The sequence below is a fragment of the Xenopus laevis genome, chromosome 5S (genome assembly GCF_017654675.1).
Source record: "Xenopus laevis strain J_2021 chromosome 5S, Xenopus_laevis_v10.1, whole genome shotgun sequence".
In the NCBI taxonomy this organism is placed as follows: domain Eukaryota; kingdom Metazoa; phylum Chordata; class Amphibia; order Anura; family Pipidae; genus Xenopus; species Xenopus laevis.
The window spans coordinates 85,278,470-85,301,245 of NC_054380.1; the positions used below are offsets into that span (position 1 = coordinate 85,278,470).

Consider the following 22,776-nt stretch of genomic DNA (forward strand, 5'->3'; position numbering starts at 1 on the left):
AAGATAGGAAAGGTAAGCAGGACAAGACAAGGCAGACTAACAAGGGAGAAGGGGCAAGAGCTAGAAACCTAGTTAGGGGCGATGCCGCAGTACTAGAAAACCATGCAATGCTCTGGCAAGGAGTGGTCTGAGAGCTGCCCTTAAATAGGAAGGAGTCAGCCCTGATTGGCCGATTAAGATAGGCAGCAGCTGAGCTGGGGCTGGAGAGGCCAATCAGGCGGCAGCTGGGCTGGGACTGCAGAGGCCAGGTTACACACAGTGAGCAACCCTACAGGCTGCTCACCTGGCCAAATGGTTAGGGTATCGAGCCAGAAACCCAAAGGTCCCCGGCTCGACTCCCAGCAATACCTGACAGTATCCCCCCCTCACAAGGCGACTCCCAGGCGCCACAGTGACCAACATTTTCGTGCACCTGGGGAACTGGCAATGCTATGGGCAGAACTAACCACATGGGTGCCCAACTAGAAGGTAATGCTATTGTATTAGCCACCCTGGAACTTGGCAGAGCCACCCTGGCGGGTGCCCTGATGCTCGGCAGTGCCACCCTGGCGGGTGCCCTGGGACTCGGAAGAGCCACCCTGGCGGGTGCCCTGGGACTCGGAAGAGCCACCCTGGCGGGTGCCCTGGGACTCGGAAGAGCCACCCTGGCGGGTGCCCTGGGACTCGGAAGAGCCACCCTGGCGGGTGCCCTGGGACTCGGAAGAGCCACCCTGGCGGGTGCTCTGGGACCTGGAAGAGCCACCCTCACAGGTGCTCTGATACTTGGTAGAACCACCCTCACAGGTGCTCTGATACTAGGTAGAGCCACCCTGGCGGGTGCTCTGGGACCTGGAGGAGCCACCCTCACGGGTGCTCTGATACTTGGTAGAGCCACCCTGGTGGGTGCTCTGGGACTCGGAAGAGCCACCCTGGCGGGTGCTCTGATACTCGGTAGAGCCACCCTGGCGGGTGCTCTGATACTCGGTTGAGCCACCCTGGCGGGTGCTCTGGGACTTGGCAACAGTATAGGCAACTCCACCCTCGCGGGTGCCCTCCACATGAGTGCCTGGGTTTTGAATGTTATTTTAAGGGTTGGTACAGTCACTGTGTTAAGACACTGCAGAAGCCCCACCTCTGAGGGCACAGGACAAGGCAGAAGCCCCCCATCTCGGGGCACAGGATCAGGCAGAAGCCCCACTTCTGGGGGCACAGGATCAGGCAGAAGCCCCACTTCTGGGAGCACAGGATCAGGCAGAAGCCCCACTTCTGGGAGCACAGGATCAGGCAGAAGCCCCACTTCTGGGAGCACAGGATCAGGCAGAAGCCCCACTTCTGGGAGCACAGGATCAGGCAGAAGCCCCACTTCTGGGAGCACAGGATCAGGCAGAAGCCCCACTTCTGGGAGCACAGGATCAGGCAGAAGCCCCACTTCTGGGAGCACAGGATCAGGCAGAAGCCCCACTTCTGGGAGCACAGGATCAGGCAGAAGCCCCACTTCTGGGAGCACAGGATCAGGCAGAAGCCCCACTTCTGGGGGCACAGGATCAGGCAGAAGCCCCACTTCTGGGGGCACAGGACAAGGCATGGGTACAGGAGGCAGCTGCTGTTGAGCCGGCACAAGTGCAGGAGGCAGCCAGTGGGGAGCCAGTCGCCGGGGAAGCCTAGCTGAAGCCATGGGCAGCGGAGGCTGCTGGGGAACCGGCTCTGGAGCTGAAGGCAATGGCGGTTGCAGGGAAGGCCCCACTGGAACTGTAGGCAGCCGATGCTGCTGGGTAGACCCCTTTGGAGCTGTGGCCAGCCGATGCTGCTGGGTAGGCCCCTCTGGAGCTGTGGCCAGCCGATGCTGCTGGGTAGGCCCCTCTGGAGCTGTGGGCAGCCGATGCTGCTGGGTAGGCCCCTCTGGAGCTGTGGCCAGCCGATGCTGCTGGGTAGGCCCCTCTGGACCTGTGGCCAGCCGATGCTGCTGGGTAGGCCCCTCTGGAGCTGTGGGCAGCCGATGCTGCTGGGTAGGCCCCTCTGGAGCTGTGGGCAGCCGATGCTGCTGGGTAGGCCCCTCTGGAGCTGTGGGCAGCCGATGCTGCTGGGTAGGCCCCTCTGGAGCTGTGGGCAGCCGATGCTGCTGGGTAGGCCCCTCTGGAGCTGTGGGCAGCCGATGCTGCTGGGTAGGCCCCTCTGGAGCTGTGGGCAGCCGATGCTGCTGGGTAGGCCCCTCTGGAGCTGTGGGCAGCCGATGCTGCTGGGTAGGCCCCTCTGGAGCTGTGGGCAGCCGATGCTGCTGGGTAGGCCCCTCTGGAGCTGTGGGCAGCCGATGCTGCTGGGTAGGCCCCTCTGGAGCTGTGGGCAGCCGATGCTGCTGGGTAGGCCCCTCTGGAGCTGTGGGCAGCCGATGCTGCTGGGTAGGCCCCTCTGGAGCTGTGGGCAGCCGAGGCTGCAGGGGAAGCAGTTGCTGAGGGGTGGCAGGCCCGGGAACCGAAGCAGACTGCAGAGGGATAGCCGGCCCTGGAACTGGAGCAGACTGCGGAGGGATAGCCGGCCCTAGAACTGGAGCAGACTGCGGAGGGATAGCCGGCCCTAGAACTGGAGCAGACTGCGGAGGGATACTGGAGGGAACTGGAGCAAATTTATCTAGGAATGCCAACAGAAACTGAGCAGTATTGTAGATTATAGGGGATTTACTGCACAGTAAGTTCTCGGCCCAGTAACGAGCTTCACCTTCTAGCAGGAAGAAAATGATTTCCGAAACTTGCTCGACTGGAGGAGCACTTAGAAAGTGTTTTTTCTCTGAAAGGAGCAGGACTTCCTCTAGAAAGATATGAATTTTACTTGGGGAGCCATCACAGTATCTGCGGGTCAAAATAGAATATTCAGTCTTTTTGGGAATCCGGTCAGAAGGCACAGGAACAGCCCTTGCAGACTCTTTTGGCCAGAGCATTCTGTCAAGGATTAGGTAGGGGGCGCTGTAGAGTCTGAAGGGAAAGGGCGAGTCCTTGAGGCAGGGGCTGTATGTGCCAAGGGGAAACTTGAAGGGAAGCAGGAACAGGTAGATGAGGGCGAAAAGTCAGACTGGAACAGGACGGATAGGACTGGACAAGACAGGAAGAAGAGGGCGACGACTCAACAGGAAAGGACTGGACGTGGCAGGAGTGGAACGGCTTGGATGGGACAGGACGGTGCGGGCGTAGATCAAACTGGGGGATAGAGTGCAGAGGGAGACAGGAGCGGATAGCAAGAGAGGGAGACAGGAGCGGATAGCAAGAGAGGGAGACAGGAGCGGATAGCAAGAGAGGGAGACAGGAGCGGATAGCAAGAGAGGGAGACTGGAGCGGATAGCAAGAGAGGGAGGGAGACTGGAGCGGATAGCAAGAGAGGGAGGGAGACTGGAGCAGGATAGCAAGAGAGGGAGGGAGACTGGAGCAGGATAGCAAGAGAGGGAGACAGACTGGAGCAGGATAGCAAGAGAGGGAGACAGACTGGAGCAGGATAGCAAGAGAGGGAGACAGACTGGAGCAGGATAGCAAGAGAGGGAGACAGACTGGAGCAGGATAGCAAGAGAGGGAGACAGACTGGAGCAGGATAGCAAGAGAGGGAGACAGACTGGAGCAGGATAGCAGAGAGGGAGACAGACTGGAGCAGGATAGCAAGAGAGGGAGACAGACTGGAGCAGGATAGCAAGAGAGGGAGACAGACTGGAGCAGGATAGCAAGAGAGGGAGACAGACTGGAGCAGGATAGCAAGAGAGGGAGACAGACTGGAGCAGGATAGCAAGAGAGGGAGACTGGAGCAGGATAGCAAGAGAGGGAGACTGGAGCAGGATAGCAAGAGAGGGAGACTGGAGCAGGATAGCAAGAGAGGGAGACTGGAGCAGGATAGCAAGAGAGGGAGACTGGAGCAGGATAGCAAGAGAGGGAGACTGGAGCAGGATAGCAAGAGAGGGAGACTGGAGCAGGATAGCAAGAGAGGGAGACTGGAGCAGGATAGCAAGAGAGGGAGACTGGAGCAGGATAGCAAGAGAGGGAGACTGGAGCAGGATAGCAAGAGAGGGAGACTGGAGCAGGATAGCAAGAGAGGGAGACTGAGCAGGATAGCAAGAGAGGGAGACTGGAGCAGGATAGCAAGAGAGGGAGACTGGAGCAGGATAGCAAGAGAGGGAGACTGGAGCAGGATAGCAAGAGAGGGAGACTGGAGCAGGATAGCAAGAGAGGGAGACTGGAGCAGGATAGCAAGAGAGGGAGACTGGAGCAGGATAGCAAGAGAGGGAGACTGGAGCAGGATAGCAAGAGAGGGAGACTGGAGCAGGATAGCAAGAGAGGGAGACTGGAGCAGGATAGCAAGAGAGGGAGACTGGAGCAGGATAGCAAGAGAGGGAGACTGGAGCAGGATAGCAAGAGAGGGAGACTGGAGCAGGATAGCAAGAGAGGGAGACTGGAGCAGGATAGCAAGAGAGGGAGACTGGAGCAGGATAGCAAGAGAGGGAGACTGGAGCAGGATAGCAAGAGAGGGAGACTGGAGCAGGATAGCAAGAGAGGGAGACTGGAGCAGGATAGCAAGAGAGGGAGACTGGAGCAGGATAGCAAGAGAGGGAGACTGGAGCAGGATAGCAAGAGAGGGAGACTGGAGCAGGATAGCAAGAGAGGGAGACTGGAGCAGGATAGCAAGAGAGGGAGACTGGAGCAGGATAGCAAGAGAGGGAGACTGGAGCAGGATAGCAAGAGAGGGAGACTGGAGCAGGATAGCAAGAGAGGGAGACTGGAGCAGGATAGCAAGAGAGGGAGACTGGAGCAGGATAGCAAGAGAGGGGAGACTGGAGCAGGATAGCAAGAGAGGGAGACTGGAGCAGGATAGCAAGAGAGGGAGACTGGAGCAGGATAGCAAGAGAGGGAGACTGGAGCAGGATAGCAAGAGAGGGAGACTGGAGCAGGATAGCAAGAGAGGGAGACTGGAGCAGGATAGCAAGAGAGGGAGACTGGAGCAGGATAGCAAGAGAGGGAGACTGGAGCAGGATAGCAAGAGAGGGAGACTGGAGCAGGATAGCAAGAGAGGGAGACTGGAGCAGGATAGCAGAGAGGGAGACTGGAGCAGGATAGCAAGAGAGGGAGACTGGAGCAGGATAGCAAGAGAGGGAGACTGGAGCAGGATAGCAAGAGAGGGAGACTGGAGCAGGATAGCAAGAGAGGGAGACTGGAGCAAGGATAGCAAGAGAGGGAGACTGGAGCAGGATAGCAAGAGAGGGAGACTGGAGCAGGATAGCAAGAGAGGGAGACTGGAGCAGGATAGCAAGAGAGGGAGACTGGAGCAGGATAGCAAGAGAGGGAGACTGGAGCAGGATAGCAAGAGAGGGAGACTGGAGCAGGATAGCAAGAGAGGGAGACTGGAGCAGGATAGCAAGAGAGGGAGACTGGAGCAGGATAGCAAGAGAGGGAGACTGGAGCAGGATAGCAGAGAGAGGGAGACTGGAGCAGGATAGCAAGAGAGGGAGACTGGAGCAGGATAGCAAGAGAGGGAGACTGGAGCAGGATAGCAAGAGAGGGAGACTGGAGCAGGATAGCAAGAGAGGGAGACCAGGATAGCAAGAGAGGGAGACTGGAGCAGGATAGCAAGAGAGGGAGACTGGAGCAGGATAGCCAAGAGAGGGAGACTGGAGCAGGATAGCAAGAGAGGGAGACTGGAGCAGGATAGCAAGAGAGGGAGACTGGAGCAGGATAGCAAGAGAGGGAGACTGGAGCAGGATAGCAAGAGAGGGAGACTGGAGCAGGATAGCAAGAGAGGGAGACTGGAGCAGGATAGCAAGAGAGGGAGACTGGAGCAGGATAGCAAGAGAGGGAGACTGGAGCAGGATAGCAAGAGAGGGAGACTGGAGCAGGATAGCAAGAGAGGGAGACTGGAGCAGGATAGCAAGAGAGGGAGACTGGAGCAGGATAGCAAGAGAGGGAGACTGGAGCAGGATAGCAAGAGAGGGAGACTGGAGCAGGATAGCAAGAGAGGGAGACTGGAGCAGGATAGCAAGAGAGGGAGACTGGAGCAGGATAGCAAGAGAGGGAGACTGGAGCAGGATAGCAAGAGAGGGAGACTGGAGCAGGATAGCAAGAGAGGGAGACTGGAGCAGGATAGCAAGAGAGGAGTACAAGGTAGGGTTGGAACAAGGTCGAGGCTAGAAAGGTACAAGATAGGAAAGGTAAGCAGGACAAGACAAGGCAGACTAACAAGGGAGAAGGGGCAAGAGCTAGAAACCTAGTTAGGGGCGATGCCGCAGTACTAGAAAACCATGCAATGCTCTGGCAAGGAGTGGTCTGAGAGCTGCCCTTAAATAGGAAGGAGTCAGCCCTGATTGGCCGATTAAGATAGGCAGCAGCTGAGCTGGGGCTGGAGAGGCCAATCAGGCGGCAGCTGGGCTGGGACTGCAGAGGCCAGGTTACACACAGTGAGCAACCCTACAGGCTGCTCACCTGGCCAAATGGTTAGGGTATCGAGCCAGAAACCCAAAGGTCCCCGGCTCGACTCCCAGCAATACCTGACAGGGGCTTATTCATAAACACTGGGCAAACTGGCAGTAATCCACAGCAAACATTAGTTTTTTCAGCCAGCTGCAGGTTGAACATTAACGCAATCATCTTAGTGGTTGCCATGGCTTACTGCCCATATGCAAATTTGCCCAATGTTTATAAATGACCCTCTGTGTATCTGGAGTGTATGTACTCACCATATATGTATGGGTTACCTTCAGATATTCTGGTTTCCTGCAACATTCTAAAAACATACAGGCCTTCCTCTGGATTAATCATTACCTACTTTGCAAATATGCAATTGGCAAAACTTCATGCCTTTTTCCAACCTCAGCTATGTAACCTACATTCATAGAGCAATTACGTAGTTCAAAAAATTTTAAGACCAACCTACCTTATTCAGATATCTTTCATTCATTGCCTTGGCAATCTGCTTAATTTCACAGCGCTGATCTGCATCTCGCTTCCTTTCGTTCAGTTTATCTGCTAAGGTTTCCAACTCTGTAAGAGCCATCTGCAGTGGAAGCCGGTCTGGATGTCCCTTGTTTGTATTTTTTAGCATGTCCTGCATAGTAAGTGATTTGTGCAAGAAGAATTGTGCAACATGAAAAAAAACATACCAAACTCTATCTAATGAATAATTATAACATACGTTGTCTAATGGGGCTGGAGGAAGTATGGAAGCAGCCCTGGTAACAGAGCAACAAAACTGCTGGAAGCATTCTTGTTGTCCTGGTTTCATGTAATTTGCAGGGTACCAGTTCAGCTGGCCCCTTTTAGTAAAATATTCCTTGAACTTTTTTCTGAACTGATCCACCCAAGGGAACTCCCATCCTGTTTCATATTTAGATTTGTAAACCTCAACCAAAAATGGCCTGTTTGACCTAAACCAAGTAAAGCTTAAAAAGCATGTTGCAGCTGCTACAGCAACACAAGGTGAAGTTTCATTAAAAAGCAAAAGGGGAAATCCAGAAGTTCAATCTCTTGTTAGATTGATCAAAACTTTAATCGTCAGGTATATTTTCCAGAGAGCCCAGAAAGCTGTTAAATAAATTGACATATTTTAAAAGCCAATACCAGTAGAAGAGCACGCTGATTGCTTTTGAGAAGTCTGTAAAATCCTAACACAATCTCCACATGCAAAAGGACTCCCAACATTTCAGTATCTTCCCCAAAACTTTTCCAACAGTCAGGAACATATTCCTAAACGTCAGAAGAATGCTCCAACAGAACTAAACTTTAACACCCCTTGCAAAGTACAACTGGGGGCAAATTCACTAAGATTCGTAGTTGCGCCAGGCGTAACTTTGCCGCACTTTGCCACACTTGGCCAGGCATAGTTTCGCCAGCGCTCCGCAAATTCACTAAAATCCGAAGTTGCGCTCAGGGGTAGCGTAAGGTTGCGAAGTTGCGCTAGCGTTGATTCGCTAAGCGAAGCGAAGTTACGCTAGCGATGGTTAATTTGCATACGGCGCCAAATTCAAATTTCAATGGAGGAATACGTACAATCACTACAAATGCCTGGGAAACCTTCAAAACATCAAATAAAATGTAGTTAGGAAATGTAGGGGGGAAGGAGGGGAGCCCCAAAAAAATTTTACGATCTTTTTCAGCCTATCACCCATAATATAGAAAAAAACGCCAGCGTTTTTTGGGACTTAGAAAAAATTTGAACTTTTTTTGAAGCAATCCCTATCTACTCTATTGCGCTTCGCCTGGTCTGAGGTGGCGAAGGAAGTCTAGCGTAAATGGTAGCGTTAAGTACAATGCGCGCGTTAGTGAATTTGCGTAGTTACGTCCGTTGCGAAAATTCTCCAGGCGTAAGGGTGCGACGTAACACTAGCGAATTTACGCCAGTGTTCGTTAGTGAATTTGCGAAGTAACGAAAATGACCAACGCTAGCGAATTGACGCTAGCGTTAGGCGCTTCGTGAATTTGCCCCCTGGTGTTTGAAGTTTTTTTCCATGCTGGAACAAATTGTTACATTTCTCAAATAATCAATATTTGGTAAAAAAATTGGAACATAAAGTGGCCACTAAGGGTATGTTAACTCACCAGTTCTCTCTGGTCTTAGTTGTATAGTATTTTGAGCCCCACCTCTATCTAACTTCCTCTGCTGTATAACTGCACACCACAATAAAGATTCTTGCAGCAAACTGCCCTTGTTTTTTTTATAGTTATGGAATATCTCAAGACAGCAAATGCCTTGTGCATAACCCCCTGTGCATTATTCTCACGCTTTCTAAATTAAATGTGTAACGTTAAGGGAACCTTTAAAAAGGAAGTTCACCTTAAAGGGATCCTGTCATCGGAAAACATGTTTTTTTCAAAACGCATCAGTTAATAGTGCTACTCCAGCAGAATTCTGCACTGAAATCCATTTCTCAAAAGAGCAAACAGATTTTTTTATATTTAATTTTGAAATCTGACATGGGGCTAGACATTTTGTCAATTTCCCAGCTGCCCCCAGTCATGTGACTTGTGCCTTCACTTTAGGAGAGAAATGCTTTCTGGCAGGCTGCTGTTTTTCCTTCTCAATGTAACTGAATGTGTCTCAGTGGGACATGGGTTTTTACTATTGACTGCTGTTCTTAGATCTACCAGGCAGCTGTTATCTTGTGTTAGGGAGCTGCTATCTGGTTACCTTCCCATTGTTCTTTTGTTTGGCTGCTGGGGGGGAAAAGGGAGGGGGGTGATATCACTCCAACTTGCAGTACAGCAGTAAAGAGTGATTGAAGTTTATCAGAGCACAAGTCACATGACTTTGGGCAGCTGGGAAATTGACAATATGTCTAGCCCCATGTCAGATTTCAAAATTGAATATAAAAAAATCTGTTTGCTCTTTTGAGAAATGGATTTCAGTGCAGAATTCTGCTGGAGCAGCACTATTAACTGATTCATTTTCGGAAAACATTTTTTCCCATGACAGTATCCCTTTAAGTTACCTTAGTATGTTATAGAATGTCATGTTCTTAGCAACTTTTCAACTGGTCTTCATTTTGAACCCTAGAAACCAGACAGACAGCTTTTGAAATTCTGAACTTGAGAATAGTCTAATTATTTGTGGAATAATTTAATTGATTAATGAGCCCAAGTTGTATCTTTACTGACAGAATGAGATACAGTGTTGAACACACCCTTTATATAGAAATCAGTTATTATTTAGTAGGGATTTATAAATATGAGCTAAACCCATAATGTGTGTATAAGTCTATCTTTTACTCCTAGGTCACATATTGTTTCACAAACTTTGCCAAATGCACACAACAATCAGTACATACAAAGTTCAGAACTGATATAGAGAGAGTGGCTCATTACCTGAAGCAGAAGTATAAACTGTGGGAAGCGCTGAATAGGTTTCATCATCAGACCATAAAGAGTTATTCTGTCAGGACTAGATTCTTGGCACTGCTGTAGGGCAAACAAGAACTGGTTAGGTATATACTTACTGTATACTGAACAAATCTCAGAAAAATACACAAAAAAGAAAGGGTCCACATGACAAGTTAACTCACTACAGATCGGAAGAGGCTCAGGTGCTCTGCCCTGAGCTTTCAGCTAAGGGAGCAGATCCATCCACATTGTATTTGAGCAGACACTCTAAGGGCCAAACATTCCAGCAGGCAAGTAAAACCAAGTTGATATTTATTTTGACAATAAAGGTAACCTTACGTGTATTGTGTTCACCAGTCACCTATGATTAAGTGTTAGTGAATGTGAAATGCAGAAGGCTAGCTTTATTGTTCAAACATCAACTTGATTTTACATGGCTACTGGATTGTTTGGTCCTTTGAGTGCCTGCTCAACTACAAAACAGATGGATATACTTATTCTGAGATCAATTCTGACCAGGGCACTATTTGCAATAAGTCTCTTCTTCCTGTCTATGTAGATTTCCTCTGGATATTCCCGTTCTCTCCCACAGTGCACATACAGGCTTACTAACTGGTACCTAATGAAACGGACATTAGTGCTTGTGTTGTGTGAATGTGAGGGTTATAATTATTTCTGACCTCTGCTCAATAGTAACTTTGATATTTTTAACTGAAGGTTCACCTGTCACCTCTACATGTGCTTCAGTTATTCATGGGAAATAGTTACAGATGAAGAGGGGCCTGATGGGGCAGGGATCAAAATGGTCACTCTGACAACACCATTAGGAACCTGTAATCAAACTTGAAAACACTAAATAGTACTGATTATATAAATAGACCTATTAATATAATAATATATTCCAATATACTATATTCTAATATAATATTATATTCTATAAACAGAACTCCTAACAGCAAAGGTCGTTTTATAAATGGCATATAGGGAGCGACCATTTTAATAGAAATCCAACCCACAGACTTATTAATAGTCCACTGCTATACATATTCTCGCCATAACAACAACAGACTAAGGCTGCCAAAGCAATCTCATCTGTTCTTAAATGACCAGTAACATCTAAATTAAACTAAATTGTTGTAAAGTAATAAAAATATAATGCAGTGTTGCCCTGCACTGGTAAAACTGCTGTGTTTGCTTCAGAAACACTACTATTGTTTATATAAATAAACTGCTGTGTAGCAATGGGGGCAGTTATTCAAAAGGAGAAAAGGCTCAGGTTACACAGCAGATAGCAAATAAGCTCTGTAGAACATAATGGTGTTATCTGTTATCCATTATTTATCCTGTGCCATATAGCCTCTTTTCAATTTTCACCATTGCTACACAGCAGCTTGTTTATATGAACTATAGTAGTGTTTCTGAAGCAACACATCAGTTTTACCAGTGCAGGGCAACACTACATGATATTTACTTTACTTTAAAACACTTTAATTTTTTGGTGTTACTGTTCTGTTTATTTAGGGATTTCAGTATAAAAATGAACATGCTTACTTTTAAAAACTCCAGAAAAGCTGGTTTTGTGGCACAGGCTTTCCGGAGAACTCCGACGGCCGTGCTGAAGTTATTCACATACTCACTGTATGCATCCAGGACCATGGATTTTGAAAACTTGAAAAAAAGAAACAAAAAGGCTAGATGGTCTTCTTAAAGCTTTGCAAAATAAGTAGCATTTTATAAAACACAACAACTAAACTGTTTACAGCAGGGGCAGATCATTGGCAGACTAAAACTGCAACTCCCAGAATGCCCTTGCTAGCACAGGTTGAATAATTGATGCTATGAGATGTACTTTATCTTGTAAATCAAGCGGACTGTACTCTCATTCCTATGTTATAAGTTGTGGACCTTAAGACCATATAATTTAGAAACAGTTAAAGCATTAATAGTTGCCTCTGGGGTGTTCTGTAGCAGCTTATAAAACCTGTTATAGGTATAAAGATCTTTTATATGCAACTCATGCTTTCCCACAGCGTATACAGCTCTTTAGATGTGGATATATCAGCCACAGTATCAGTGTCCTCAAATCCACAACAACGATCATCTAATTTATATTACTGTAGAGCACCTCAAAGACCCAAGCAAAACAAATCCAGTTGCACAGTATCAGGAGTAGCTGGGGCTTCATTTACTGGCAAACTTAGTTACAAGATTATGCAGAAAAACCTGGTTTATGGTTCACACACACACTACCAGAAAACTACCAGAATCAGAGAACAAATAATGAACATTAGAAATGGTTTAAAAACCCATGGGGGCAAATTCACTAAGCGCCGAAGCGCCGAACGCTAGCGTTAATTCGCTAGCGTTTGGCATTTTCGTTACTGTGCAAATTCACTAACGAACGCTGGCGTAGTTTCGCTAGTGTTACTTCGCACCCTTACGCCTGGCAAATTTTCGCTAGCGATGTAACTACGCAAATTCACTAACTTGCGCAGTGTACTGAACGCTTCCTTTTTACGCTAGACTTCCTTCGCCACCTCAGACCTGGCGAAGCAAAATAGAGTAGATAGGGATTGTTTAAAAAAAAAAGTCAAAATTTTTTCGAAGTCCCAAAAAACGCTGGCGTGTTTTCTACATTATGGGTGATAGGCTGAAAAAGATCGAAATTTTTTTTGGAGCTCCCCTCCTTCCCCCCTACATTTCCTGACTCATGGCAACTTACCTAGACAGTGGGCATATGTGTAGGGCAAAATAAAAATTTTATTTGCTGATTTGAAGGTTTTCTAGGCATTTGTAGTGCTGATACGTATTCCTCCATTGAAATTTGAATTTGGCACCGTATGCAAATTAGCCTTCGCTAGCGTAACTTCGCTTTACATAGCGAATCAAGGCTAGCGCAACTTTGCAACCTTACGCTAGCCCTGAGAGCAACTTCGGATTTTAGTGAATTTGCGGAGCGCTGGCGAAACTACGCCTGGCGAAGTGCGGCGAAGCGCGGCGAAGTTGCGCCTGGCGAAACTACGAATGTTAGTGAATTTGCCCCATGGTGTTTCCGAACACTTTTAACGACACTGTAATATGGATCCAAGTGGGTTGAGGTTTTTGGCCATTTCAAATAAGGAGAGAAATTGGAGAGGAGAGAACAGTACACAGGTTATTTCACAGGAGGAAACTCACTGGATATGTTTATTGAAAACCGTTGTTTCCAGGGGTTTAAATATAGAGATTTATATTAATTGTCTTTTTCATGAATATAGCATGTTTTAAATAGTTATGCTTTTATTTATGTGTCCTTTGTACACGTATGGGATCCGTTATCTGGAACCCCATTATCCAGAAAGCTCTAATTTACGGAAAGGGTAACATAGACTATTTTATCCACATAATCCAATTTTTTTTCAAAATGATTTCCTTTTTCTCTGTAATGATATAGTAGTACATTTTACTTGATCCAGAATACGATATTAATCCTTATTAAAAACACAACCAGCCTGGTGGGTTTATTTAATTTAATGTTTGGATGATTTTCTAGTAGACAAAGTATGAAGATCCAAATTATGGAAAGATCCGTTATCCGTAAAACCCCAGGTCCCCAGCATTCTGGATAATAGGTCCCTTCCCTGTACAGTTTTTAAGTGAAATAGTTTTATGCAAATGAGTTATTTTCTGCCCAAAGGAAGTTATGACATATGTTTAAAAAGGACAGTGTAAAAGTGATCTGTAATCCTTTGAAGAAGTGAGAACATTTACAAACGTGTTAAGAAGTTTTGGAACTTAATTGTAAGTGTAGATTAATTTTTATACTTGAATACATTGTATTTGTCTGCCTGGATTGCTTTCCTGACATGCAGTCTGTTGGTGTGCCATATGGCCTGTGAGGGGACCAGTAGTGGTAGTATGTGAACCAGGAAGATGGAGTCAGCGCATTGTGAGAGAGGAGCAAGAGGCGGGGTAAACAGCAAAAGAGATCTGAAGTGCGGCAAGTGTGATTCCAGTGTTCCAGCATAATCTTGTAGGTAAAATGAAGCCCTTGCTACCCCTGATACTGCACAAATGAATTTGTTTTGCTTGGGTCTTTGAGGTGTCTACAGTGATATAATATTGAGCAATCGTAAATCCTTTAAATTTTCCTCCCAACAACTTAATTAGGCCTGTATCAACAATAGATGTGCCTTTTTTCCTTTGCAATATATTATATACCTGCAAGGAAACATCAATGTGCATATGGCAGTCCACTTTAACCCTCTATAAGGAAACTAGAGCATTACCCTCCTGTGCAGGTCTGAAAAACAATGAATTCATAATAATGGGAAACAGCTAGAGGCTCTGAAATGTTTTCATCATTGGCAGTCATCCGAAAATGCCCACTGGGTTAAAAAACACAAGTACAACAACTGCAAATTAGTACTGTACATAAAACCTCCAGGTCCAAAAAAGCCATTATCACACTGACTGAGCACTGCCTATTAACAGTGTCCATCAAACTACTGCCATGGTACCCAGGCACACTTGCTGTTAAGAGAGTTAGAATTTGGTTTAACTTTCTAAGCCAAACAATTGTAATGTTTGTCATTAAAATACATTTTTACGTGGCTGCAAGCCCCTTTATCTGAGGGTGGTCTAGCTCTACCCAACCTTAAATTATACTTTTTTGCTGTTCAATTAGTATATGCCCACTGGTGGATGTTGTCTAATGCAGATAACCCAGCAGTGGTTTTAGAAGCTGCAACAGTGGGCTCCTTCGAAGCTCTTATCTAAACTCCCTTACCGTGGAAGCTCTCCCTACTATCCTACCACAAACATTTATAATAATGTATCAGATCAATGTCCCAAATGTAGGGAGGAAATAGGCACTATGTTTCAGGTATTCTGGACCTGCCCAGCAATTCAGAGATTCTGGGGCGAGGTGCTACAATTTCTAAATGAGAAGGTTGCACTTCCAAATATCCGCTCTCCTGAATTGTGTTTATTAGGAGTAATAGGCGACTTATAACTTTGGTCCTACTCCAGAATATGCTACCTACAGTTGCTATATTATGCCAAAAAGGCTATCCTAATGCACTGGAAATCTCTTGACCTTCCTTCCCTACGATTTTGGCAAAAGTTTGTAAATGATTCCCTTACAAGTCAAAATTTAACTTACCTAGAAAGAGGTTGTCCAGAGAAATGTAATGCTAAATGTCTTGCAAAATGTCTGATTGTTTAACATCTCCTTCTTTAAATTTTCTAATTTGGTGCCTTAGCCTCACTTTGTTTTGCTTTCCTTTCTCTCTCCTATAGTACTATCTTAATTGTTTGTTAATTTTAAAAACATGCAAAATAAAATCTTTAATAAAAGTACATTTAGGTGACATGAGCAGCACACAGGCAAGCATATTCACCTAACAGAAATGAAAACACAGAAATCCTTTACTTCTAATGTGCTAGAAATGACCATATATAAAAGACAAAATTCACTATACATGCACCTTTACGCAAATGAACCATACTGAAGTACATCTATTTACTAATATTATATTTTCTCTGTGTCTAGATAACTTGTTCCCAGTAATGATGCCACAAAAGATTTTGACACATTTATTACTAATAAATTCTGTAGTGTGCCCCTGTTATTGGCCACTAGGCTGCTATAATATAAGGAAAGATTCTTGGCCCCCAGTAGAAATTCTTCACATTATACTGCCTTCTCAACTAAAATGATGGTAAAAGCAGATTATAAAGGCATGTATTCCCTTTTATACCATACAAACAAGTTGTTATATAAGGATTAGCTACAAAATAAGGTTTAAAGTCTATTATAAAAAGCCAGTTTATGGCAGCAGATGAACGTAGAAAGAAAAGCATTACAGAATTAAAATGATTAGTAAAAGCAACACAGTGTTTCCCTGTTGTACATGTAATGCCATAGACAGGATTAATGTTCTCTTTTATAATGTATGACTTACTGAGGCTACAAACACATCTCCAATCATTTCTGCAGTGTCCCACTCTGCCACTCGGCTGGCCAGAGCAATCTGGAACAGTGAGTGACACTGGAGAATTTCCTTGATGCGATAGAAGACTATTTTCAGCTTTCTTTCACTTAATAACCTTGGCTCTGTGTCCCACAATGGCTTCTCATATTGCTGTATTAATGAAGAAAAATCTATTAGCAGCTGCAATTTTATCTTTTTTGGCTGAGCAAATTACATGATTAAGTAAATTAAGCATCACTCCCTTCTTCGATGAAAGAAATGCTGAACAAGCAGGTATTTTCCAGAATTTTCAGCCACACTATGAAGAATAAGACCTACTGTATAGCACAGGGTAGATTTGACCACAATGTTTCATGATTTCCAATACCCATTATCATGCCTGCCTTCTCCTATAGTTTTAAAGGAAAAGTAAGCATTTTGGACTCAAACTCATTCATAAAGTTTTATATACACTGTATCAAAATACTGATCTGTGCTGAATCCACAGATTGAAAATAAACCATGACAGTCTATCTCTGGGGGTGGCACAATCCTTCCACAGGCTGGAGTCCTGTTATCATTTGTAATTAGCCTATGGAAAGATTGTGCCGCCCCAGCTACTTTTGGCTGCAAATACTTGGCGAGCAGCATCTCTTCATTGATATGACGCGTTTCTATGATTTTTATAGGAACATTTCAGTATCGCTTTAAAGTCAAAAAGGGGAGGGTTATTTTTTCCCTTTAAATTGCATTTGCCTGAAACCACCGTCACTTGATTGTAGTCTAAAATGGAGGTACAAAAACTACAGAAATTCCTCTTTTTGCCACAGGCCTTATAGATAAAGATAATGCCAATCTGCATCCAAGAACATAAAAAACACTGTGGATTCTGTAGTTGTCTCAAATTGCATTGGTATGAATGTGCGTGCATGCCAAAGAGCTGGATCATAGATTTTTCAGGAAAAAACAAAGCAACATTTTTGATTTCATCTCAAACTATAATTCTAGTGTCAGTCAAGCAACCTAATCTGTGACATTTTAGTATTTTTTCGTTACAGAGGAACGAGCTGCCATGGATGTCTGCCAGCAACTGAAAATTCAAGGTACCAGCTTCTATGTCCCAGCAAGGCAGCAAAAAGTAACAAAAATAATATAACAGTTGTGCACATACTGCTATATCCCCGGGGCCATGTTGCCCACCCCATTGTTGCTCATGAGACGGAGCCTATGATTCTTGAAGGCATGATGGTTTATGGTCTATACAGATCAAACTGTATTGAGAAGAGGAATCAGCAGAATGAGCCACATCTGTATATGAATGCCATTCACTCTGTAATGTGCTGTACTAGAATTGCTTGATCTTAACCCAGAACAGACACTCAGTTTGTTAGAGTGACTTTTTAAAAGAAATTATAGGCCATTGCATTTACATGATGGTCTGTCAAACCAAATATTAAAGGGGAACTATTGCAAAAATGAATAAGACACTTTCTAAATACAATCAATTAAATATTCTGCATTGTTTCTGAAATAATCAAGTTAATGTTCACTATACCTCTCTCGGCATCTGTTTCTCTTCATTCTGTCTTCTTGCAGCAGTTGGGTGTCAGAGGAATAATCCAATATATATTATAGGGGGGCTTCCTTTCCTAGCAAATGTATTAGAGCTCACTCAAATAACTGATTCCAATACAAACAAAATCTAACAAAATATCTGCTTTTTGCACAAATCCTGCATGTAGATAGAAATGATTGGTTATTTTAATAGAGTGAGCTCTAATACATCTTTTAGGTAAAAGGAGCCATCCTATAAGATATATTGGATCTAACTGTCAATGAATATCTGGCACCCAACTGCTGCATGAAGAGAGAATGAAGAGAAACAGATACTGAGAGAGGGATAGTGAAGATAAAATTGATTATTTCAGAAACGCTACAGAATTATGATTGTATGATTGTATTTCGAAAACTTCTTATTTTAGTATGATGAAGCTTATATTCAATTTTAAGGCAGTATATTCAAAGCCAGCCACGTCTATTCAAAGCATCCTAAGAATAGGAAGATACTTTTAGGGCAATGAGGTGTGCAGGCAAAACAGAGTCAACTTATGGTCATTCCGCTACTGCTGGAAAACAACTATTAATTGAACAATAATTAAAGGACTACAGACTGGGCAAGAGTAATACAAAGCATTGCTAATTACCCTTAGCAACCCTTGATTATTATACCTGCTATCTCTCACTTTTCATAAATACAATAGAGAGGTACATAAAAAAGGCAAGTGCAGTAACACATAGCAACCAATTATTGCATTTAATGGTCACTTGTTTAAAATGTAAAAGAAAATCATATTGGTTGTTATGGGTTACTGCACCAGGACAACTAGTCCCTTTTATTACATATCGGGGTAAGTTTCTGTTACATAGAATTACATGATCATTACAAAGAACATGCAGTTTGTTGATTCTGAAATGATCACCAAGATCTTTGACTAAATCATTAATACCTCAAGAATTCTTTTTAATGAGTCTATATAGTTCTTCTCACTTTCCATGATCGATCCTAGAACGTACCGTCTCACAACCTGCCAAGAAAACAAGAAAAGTCTATATTTTTACAAAATCCAAAATGAATAAAAAGCAGTGTGGTATGTAGTTGTATCATTTCAGTTTTTTTTTTATCAAACATACAATATTCTGGTTTAGCATATATATAGATCACTGCTAGTTGGCATGATTTTCTTGTGAGATCCGGGGGCTTTTCCATGCTTTCATATGTTTTTTATGGAGCACTGAATGCCTTGTCAGTCTACTGTATCTCAGTAATGAACACTGACTTTAAAGAGGCAAGAGAAGGCCTTCTCTTGGGCTATTTCTGAGCTCATTAATCATTTTATTCCTTGCTAGTACAATAGTAGAGATATTTGGGCAGGGTGGCCACACTTAGATTCCTCACTGCTTCAAACTTTATTATTTGATTAGATTGGTTCTGGCTCATCATATACACAGCTGTGTAACCCTGCCGAGCCTTTTTGTTCAGAGGGCTTCATAAATTTCCATTATGAAGAATGATTGTTAACAGAGATACCATTTACAGCCACGAGAGGGCAACCTAAACTAATTTAAATGGTGCAGAAACCAGAAAATCCTGAATTATGCAATATGGATAGTGATAGTCTAATTGGGCTTTATAATTTACCCAAAACAAACATGTTTATACAAGTTTTGCACTATAGAGGCAAGTTGTGAACTAGAAAGCAAAATAAAAATAATGTAGATGTTTCTCATTTCCCAGTGGTTGCAACATTTCATTTTTAAGATTACACAATCTTATGCTTAAAGGGGTTCCTTGCCACCTTCCAAACACTTTTTTCAGTTCAGTTGTTTTCAGATTCTTCACCTTAAACAAAAGACTATTTTCAATTGCTTTCTATCTTTTATTTTTTACTGTTTTCCCAAAATTTAAGTTTAAAGTTCCTCTTTCTGGTGTTTCAGTCTGGCAGCTCAGTAATCAGGTGCATTTTGAACTGTTACAATTTACTACATTTAGTTGATACATTTCTCAGCAGTGTCTGTGGAATATTAGTAATTATTGTATCATTTCTAACAGCTGCCTTTAATGAAACTCAGTGATTCTGCTCAGCAGGGACACATAAGAAATTTATAAACTAAATGTATTAATTAGAACAGTTAAAGAGTTGGTGACCCCCCCCCCTCCCAGAGCTACTTTAGAAGATGAAAAATAAAGCTTCAACCTTCATTATTAGAAAAACAGTCACAACTAAAAAATAGAAAGTAATTGGAAAAATTAGTTATTTCCGGTGAACTATGTGAAACCAACGGAACTGAAGTGTTTAAAGATGTAGAATATGGCAAGATATGGCATTAATACATTAGCACAACTGATGGTGTACCAAATATGCTTGTTACAATATGCAAATCAGGCATTGTAAAAAAAACAAAATGCAGGTTTAACAATAATCGGTGAGTAAATAGAATGAATCCAGCACACAAAATCTGCTCAAGGGTTATTACCCGTGTTTAATGCCAAGCCAAACAGATTACAAGGTTTCGGGGGCGTACCCCTTCGTCAGGTGATCTGTGCCTCCCACCTCCACCATTAAATAAGTAAAAAATCTTAATCACCACCCACATGGGAAGAAAATTTACTTATCAATAGAAGACAATCAAAATGATTCCTTGGATTATAATAAAAGTCCAAAGTCCATCCAATAATTAAGATATCCATTATTCAAAGTAAAGTCCAAACACCTGAAAAGTTTGAAAACATTTTGTTCAAACAATGTTTTGTTACAAGAAACTCTTTTCTCAAAATAAAGAACATACTCAAAATAAAATTAAACAATATAGGAAGGAATTAATCATACCTTTCCTTTTCTAACGAAAAAATGATCAATTTAGGAGAATCTGTAGAAAGATGGAAACAAATTAGCAACATAATTTCAAACTGAATGATACATTGTTACAAATAACATCTCAGGCTAAACTCCTCATTTAACCCCCTCGGTGTTTGAGTTTGCAGTAGCCATATCCAGTAAGCCTCACGTTGTGCCAATCTTATCTTTAGATTTTGGTTTGATGTATGTATTTTTTCTAATACCTGCCATCTTAATTGTGATGTCCTATGGCCTGCTTCAAAATGTGGTACATCCCCAAAAGGGTACAAAACATAACACGAAAGGCTTTCATACCTGTAACTCTCAGGGAGTAATTTATTGTTTAAAGTGCCCATGTGGGTTGGCGTACATTGGCCAAACGAGTAGACAGGTAAAAATAAGGTTAAATGAACATAAGGCTGCTATAAGAAACTTTAAACCACTAAAAAAGGATGACATTAAGGGAATTAGTGATAAAAAGAAAAAGCAAGAAACTTTTTTATACCAAAATTTTTTTGAAGCAGGCCATAGGATATCACAATTAAGATGGCAGGTATTAGAAAAAATACATACATCAAACCAAAATCTAAAGATAAGATTGGCACAACGTGAGGCTTACTGGATATGGCTACTGCAAACTCAAACACCGAGGGGGTTAAATGAGGAGTTTAGCCTGAGATGTTATTTGTAACAATGTATCATTCAGTTTGAAATTATGTTGCTAATTTGTTTCCATCTTTCTACAGATTCTCCTAAATTGATCATTTTTTCGTTAGAAAAGGAAAGGTATGATTAATTCCTTCCTATATTGTTTAATTTTATTTTGAGTATGTTCTTTATTTTGAGAAAAGAGTTTCTTGTAACAAAACATTGTTTGAACAAAATGTTTTCAAACTTTTCAGGTGTTTGGACTTTACTTTGAATAATGGATATCTTAATTATTGGATGGACTTTGGACTTTTATTATAATCCAAGGAATCATTTTGATTGTCTTCTATTGATATGTAAATTTTCTTACCATGTGGGTGGTGATTAAGATTTTTTACTTATTTAATGGGGGAGGTGGGAGGCACAGATCACCTGACGAAGGGGTACGCCCCCGAAGCCCCCGAAACATTGTAACCTGTTTGGCTTGGCATTAAACACGGGTAATAACCCTTGAGCAGATTTTGTGTGCTGGATTCATTCTATTTACTCACCAATTATTGGAGGTGCTGTCCTCCTATGTTCCAGGCACCGTGAACGTGAAAAGAGGGACCAGGTGTGCATCTGCATTTCGTTTAACAATAATCGCTCAACACAATCAATACCTGCTGTTGTGATAGTCCTTCTGGCATTGGAGACAAGACTGCCTCTATGTGCATGCAGTCCACATCAATAAATAAATTCAACTCATCGTCCTCAAGACTGGTAGATTTGCGATCTAAGCATTAAAGACAAATGGAAACACGAACTACTGTACATAAAACATAGAATATATGAAGGAGGAACTTTATGACTGCAAATGCCACATACACTGTCAGACATTAAGGACTACTGTATAGAAAGAGAACAAAATATGTAACTAGGGATGCACCGGATTCGGCCATTTTCAGCAGGATTTGGGTTCGGCTGAATCCTTCTGCCCAGCCAAACCAAATCCTAATTTGCATATGTAAATTAGGGGTGGGGATGGAAATCTCGTGACTTTTTGTCACAAAACAAGGAAGTAAGAAATGTTTTTTCCTTCCCACCCCTAATTTGCCTATGCAAATTAGGATTCAGATTCAGTTCGGTATTTGGCTGAATCTTTCCTGAAGGATTCAGGGGTTCGGCTGAATCCAAAATAGTGGATTTGGTGCATCCCTATATGTAACCAAAGAAATCCTTATCTATGTATGTTCTTGGAACCATCTATAACAATGCTCCTACCCTAACTACCACACACAAGCATATAAATACTATAAAATTACTCTTCTCAAATGAGATTACCATGTAAGACAAATGATTTGGTCCTAATGTAGGATCGGCCTTTTTTCACAGCAGCCTTGGTTTTTTCAAGTCCATCTTTTGTACCCTCTTTAGCAGCCTTCACTAGATTTTGCATCTAAAAAAAAAAAGAGCATAACATGAGATTTTATGTACAAAACATATAGGGGCTGGTTTATGAATAGAAGTGTTAAATTGGCCAGCAAGCAGATTGTTGATCTCATTTTCTAAAATCGTATTGGTTGATATGAGCAACCGGATCTTTATTTGCTAAACAAAAAGCCCTATCATATGGCACAGCCAGCAGTATTCCACCTGTATTAAATTGTTTGTGATTTTTAAATATGTACACTTTATTATTATCAGTTACACAGTGATTTTACAAAGTTTAAACATCAGTCTCTGCCCCACTGCTGCTTATAATTAAATTCAAATTTGATTCGAGTTTGCATCGTATTCACCCGAACTTAAAAAATTCTAATTTTTTTAATACATTTTGATCATTTTTTTTTGAATTTAGAGTTTATGGGAGTTTATATAAACTCCCATAAAGTCTAAATTCGACCCTTGATAAATATGCCACTTAGTCAAGGACCTGAACAAAAATATACACTAAATAAAACTAAAACTATACTAAATAACACA

At 43.1% G+C, this 22,776-nt stretch overlaps 1 protein-coding gene across 3 annotated transcripts in view; it reads right to left on the bottom strand.

Moving 5' to 3' along the window:
• arhgef10.S (Rho guanine nucleotide exchange factor 10 S homeolog) overlaps positions 1-22,776 on the bottom strand; it is a 92,662-nt gene that overhangs the window by 27,196 nt on the left and 42,690 nt on the right. For 2 of the 3 annotated variants that reach the window (XM_018265570.2, XM_018265567.2), the window contains exons 10-16: positions 22,135-22,249; positions 21,474-21,586; positions 18,274-18,351; positions 15,758-15,937; positions 11,364-11,480; positions 9,798-9,890; positions 6,874-7,044 (exon numbers count right to left, since the gene is read on the bottom strand). In XM_018265570.2, the coding sequence (XP_018121059.1) occupies positions 6,874-7,044; positions 9,798-9,890; positions 11,364-11,480; positions 15,758-15,937; positions 18,274-18,351; positions 21,474-21,586; positions 22,135-22,249 (867 nt within the window). The remainder of the gene's footprint in view (positions 1-6,873; positions 7,045-9,797; positions 9,891-11,363; positions 11,481-15,757; positions 15,938-18,273; positions 18,352-21,473; positions 21,587-22,134; positions 22,250-22,776) is intronic. The other variant, XM_018265568.2, reaches the window with a different exon arrangement.